Source organism: Sprattus sprattus, assembly GCF_963457725.1.
Source record: "Sprattus sprattus genome assembly, chromosome: 11".
Taxonomy (NCBI): Eukaryota; Metazoa; Chordata; class Actinopteri; order Clupeiformes; family Clupeidae; genus Sprattus; species Sprattus sprattus.
Window position 1 is genome coordinate 31,979,241 of NC_137909.1, and position 5,000 is coordinate 31,984,240.

Sequence of the window (5,000 nt, forward strand, 5' to 3'; positions counted from 1 at the left end):
CTCGTGATATTGCAGAAGTGTCTAGAGGAGTCTGTGACCTCTCCACGACCTCTCAGAGGCGCTCATGACCTTGGCATGACCTTTCAGAAGCGCCATATGAAGGCCCGCGATGCAGCCAAAAACCCCCCAAAGTCCTTTGTGATGTGGTTTTTTAAAGAAGTCATGTCTACCATGTGATTTATCAGAAAAGGTGTCTCTACATACAACTGGGTTTATTTTATAAGAAATGGCATGTCTACCACGATCTATCAGATAAATGGCCTTCTGGGGGGCACTGTGGCGCAACCAGTAGCCTCGACCACCTTCAGGCATGACGCACACGGAGGACACAGGTTCGATTCCGGGCCTGATGTCATTTCTCCTGTCCACTCCCCACCTTTTGTCCCACTCTTCACTAAAAACTATCGATTAAAGGCCAAAAAGCTCCAAAATAAATATTTTTAAAAGGAAAAGGGCCTTTTGCCGTATGGCAGTCTTTTCCTCTAACTGCTTATCCTCTATTTGTTGAGATGTCCATGTTCCAGCACCAGCATTACACACATTATTCAACAATACACACATTATTCAACAATACACACATTATTCAACAATACAGTCATAAGTAGATACGAACACGACACACACTCTCTTGGTGCAGTCACATGCAGCTCCTGTTTCAACTAACATGAAGCAAGTTAACTCATTTGTTTGTGTGTGTCCATGTGTGTGACCATTTGAGTGTGTCTGTGTGTCCACATGTGTGTGAACATGTAAGTGAGTGTGTGTCTGTGTGTGTGTGTGTCGACGTGTGTGTGACCATGTGATTGTGTGTCCATGTGTGTGCAAACATTTGACTGTGAGTGAGTGAGTGTGTGTGTGTGTGTGTGTGTGACCATGTGAGTGTGTGTCCATGTATGTGTGGACATTTGACTGTGTGTGTGTGTGTGTGTGTACATGTGTGTGTGAACATTTGACTGTGTGTGTGTGTGTGTGTGTGTGTGTGTGTCGACGTGTGTGTGTGTCGACGTGTGTGTGTGTGGGTGTCCAAGTGTGTCCATGTGTGTGTGAACATTTGACTGTGTGTGTGTGTGTGTGTGTGACCATGCGAGTGTGTGTGTGCGTGCGTGCATATCTACAGTACTGCGAGCGTAGCCTTGTGAGTGAGTGAGCGTGTGTGTGTGTGTGTGTGAGTGTGTGTGCGCGTGTGTGTGTGCGCTTGTGTGTGTGTGTGTGTGTGTGTGTGTGTTGCATATCTACCTCTGATGGCTAGCGAGCGTAGCCTTATGACTGTGTGTGTGTGTGTGTGAGTGTGTGTGTGTGTGTGTGTGTGTGTGTGTGTGTGTTGCATATCTACCTCTGATGGCTAGCGAGCGAAGCCTTATTACTGTGTGTGTGTGTGTGTGTGTGTGTGTTGCATATCTACCTCTGATGGCTAGCGAGCGTAGCCTTATGACTGTGTGTGTGTGTGTGTGTGTGTGTGTGTGTGTGTGTGTGTGTGTGTGTGTGTGTTGCATATCTACCTCTGATGGCTAGCGAGCGAAGCCTCGTGAGTTTGGGCAGCACAGCGACTGCCATCTCTAGCGCCCCCAGGTCTTCCGAGCCCAGTCGGAGGTACTGCACCTCCCTCAGCTGCTCCTGGTGCTCCTCCCAGAGGCCTGGCAGCGCCCTCGCGCCCCCCTTATACACGTCCAGCGCCAGGCGCGCCCCTGCCAGCAGCACCCCCACATCCGTGCCCTCGGGCAGCGGGGGAGAGAGGGAGGGGGCCGGGGATGGAGCGATGGATAGAGAGGAGCCGGAGGAGGAGGAGAGAGGGAAAGAAGGGATGAGGTTTGAGGAGAAGGAGGAGGGCGTTTCAGAGATGGGTGGCACCCAGGTGTCAGACGGCGGGCGTGAGAGAGATGCAGCATCAGCATCCTCATCGTCTGGCGTACAGTGTCCGTTTCCAGCGGCAACAGCAGCATCAGCATCCTCATCCTCTGGCGTGCAGTGTCCGTGTCCAGCGGCAACAGCATCATCAGCATCAGCATCCTCATCGCCTGGCGTACAGTGTCCATTTCCAGCGGCAACAGCAGCATCCGTCTCTCCCAGGCTGAGGTGATCCAGGTGTTTGTCCAGGCGGTGCTCCTGCGTCCCCCCTCCACACGTGTCTGTGTGCCCCCCCACCCCTCCATCTCCTCGGCCGGGGTCGTCCGTGACGGCTAGGCCCTCTCCGTTCGGGAACTGGATAGTCATCTGTCCCGCCGTGGCCGTCCGCTCGCTCTCGTCTCGTCCCTGTTCCCGACTCCTTGCTCCCTCGCTTCTGTTGTTCTTCCCCCCACACTGCCTCTCTTCCTCCTCCTCCTCCTTCTCCTCCTCCTCGCTCCTATCATCTTCTGTCTTTCTTTCGGTCTCCATCCTCTCCTTCCTTCAGACGAGCAGCGGGTGTGTCAGCGCGGGGTGAAGTGTGTAGGGAGGTGTTAAGAGTACACCGGGGAGCTCGCTCTCTCCTCTCCTCGCACCCTTCTTCTTCTTCATCGCGGACACGTGCCCCCCCCCCCCCCCCCCCCCCCCCCCCGGACGCTCGCGTCACTCGCGTGAGGAGGCGAGTCTGGACTGGCCTGAGGCGCGGGCGTACGGCATACTCTCTTCCTGAAACCCAGAAAGGTGCGAATTAGTAAATCAGGGAAGTGTCGATTGAATGAGAAAGTGATAGCGCGACAGGTGGACTGTCAACAAGCCCAGGCATGTTGAAACACGTGGGATCATTCAATCAGTTACGGTTGATATCGAAATAATAACAACATTCTGCGACACCCGGAAATACACTTTTCAGTTGTGTATTCAGCTGACGTTTTAACACTTTTCAATTCATCTGTGTGTTAGCACGGCTGTCTTAACTGTGAGTAACGTGACTACATTACATTTGTAAAGTGTTAGATGAAAGAGATAAGAAGTACCTGAGTACTGTCACACTGTAGACTTTAAACCCGAGCCTGGCTTAGCAACCTAGATATTCTAGCTTATAAAATGCTAATGTGTGTCGGGCTTATTTACCTTTGCTAGTCGAAATCCGTGTTCATTAAAAGTTTAAACTGAATGCATATCGTTGGATAAAGTTGTTATTGTTACCGTAATTGTGTTACATGTTGTAAGATAATGGTACGATAAATCCCAGTGTCATCTGTGCGGGAATGAGTAGTCGAATGTGTGGAATAGTCTGCAGTGAAGTCCAAACGGTCCAAAGTAGAAACTACTTCCTCACTGCTCCACTGTTTTTGTCCAAAACTGCATGCTGTCATCGAATCAGAGGCACCGCGAAACTTTCAACCTAGGGCGGGACAAATCTTAAAGAGACAGTACACCAATGAACATCCTGCTTGTCAGTGAGGAATACACCAATCCGCCGAAAACGCATACGATGTTTTTCAGGGGAAACGTTCACATTTACACCCATGTATGTTTGAATGCAAAGGTGCATTTTCATCACCATTTGTAAAAATGAAAATATTACTTGAAATAAGACTAATGTATTATGACAGTGTCACAAAGATGTGCCCTCGATTTGATAAGATAGGAACATCTACCAACAAAGCACACAGATGTGTTTCTGACTAGATGGCCACAAGGTGGTGAAAAAGCCCTTTTGGGACGTAGCTCTGCCTTCACGTACTGAGAACCTCTTCAGCCAATGAAATGACAGCATCTTGTCTGTAGGCTCGAGGGCGCATTGGAAAACTTGGACATTTCTTTTTCACTGTTCTGGGCGACGAACCTAGTATAGATAATAATACTATTTTTTTTCTAATAGGCAATTCAAATTAACAAAATATTGGTGCTGGGGACAATTGTGTCTTTCCCAAACTTTGGTCGTGACTAGTCCCTATGGACCATATGCAAACCTACGCCCTTGCTACCATCCATGATCAGTCTAGCAGTCTGGTAGGGGGACCAGGCAGGACAGGGGACCCAGTGCTGGGCGGACTGCAGCGGAGAGAGGACATGTTTGAGATTGTAAGGTAGTGTCTGTGTTTCAGGCCTGCTGGGGTGTAGGATGATGTTTTTGCATCAGGCAAGTCAGGTAGTGTGTGTGTATCAGGCCTGCTGGGGTGTAAGGTAGTGTGTGTGTGTATCAGGCCTGTGTGCGTGTGAGGTAGTGTCTGTGCATCAGGCCTGCTGGGGTGTAAGGTAGTGTGTGTGTATCAGGCCTGTGTGTGTGTAAGGTAGTGTGTGTGTATCAGGCCTGCTGGGGTGTAAGGTAGTGTGTGTGTATCAGGCCTGCTGGGGTGTAGGATAATGTCTGTGAAACACAAAACACAGACAAAGACAAGCAGCCAGCCCAGCACCCAGAAGAGGCGGGGTCGCCACAGAGGGGTTGAGATTGTCCAGGTGGCCCATAATAACCCCTGATTGGAGCTAGAAGTATATATCTCCTGCTTACATTTCCCACAATGCAAAGCATATGCAATGAGAGATTTCACTCATGAGTACACTGCCTTCACCTCGTGAAAAATGTTCATTTAGATTTTTCAAAAGAATAAACTCAAGATATACACCCTCAGACCTGGTTTACAACAGCCTCTTCCCATGTCTACCAGAGGGGGCAGTAATGAGCTAATAGATGCCCTGTTCTGAGCAGAAGTAATGGGTCATCAATCCAATAACACATTTACAAGCCTATTATCAATATATAATAATCACTTTAATCAGTCCTATAATACATTTACAAGCCGCTGCAGGAGGGAGAATGACCCAATTCCCAACATTATGACCTCTTACCTAATAGTGGTTAAGGCGTGTTTGGTATTATGTTGTGCTGTATAAAACCTTATCTCAAAGAGCCAGTATTGGCTTGAAACGTGATTCACAATAGAAATGGCTTCGTTGCTTAATGTCGATACAAAATAGGTATTTATAGTGAAACAAAGGTATCTCTATTATGAATCCTGTTTCAAGCCATCATTGCCCCTTGACGTGAAGTACAATCCTGGCCAGTGTTGGTTTCATGGTGTCTCTTTAGACCAGCTGTTTGCGCTGATGAAACA

At 48.8% G+C, this 5,000-nt stretch overlaps 1 protein-coding gene across 1 annotated transcript in view; it reads right to left on the minus strand.

The window, feature by feature from the left end:
- The window catches only part of pidd1 (p53-induced death domain protein 1), a gene marked incomplete at both ends in the record, with an annotated part of 20,788 nt that extends 18,415 nt beyond the window's left edge, over positions 1-2,373 (minus strand). Inside the window, 1 exon segment of the mRNA XM_080847616.1 lies at positions 1,500-2,373. Within this exon segment, the coding sequence (XP_080703742.1) occupies positions 1,500-2,373 (874 nt within the window).
- Between the last annotated feature and the right edge of the window lie 2,627 nt (positions 2,374-5,000).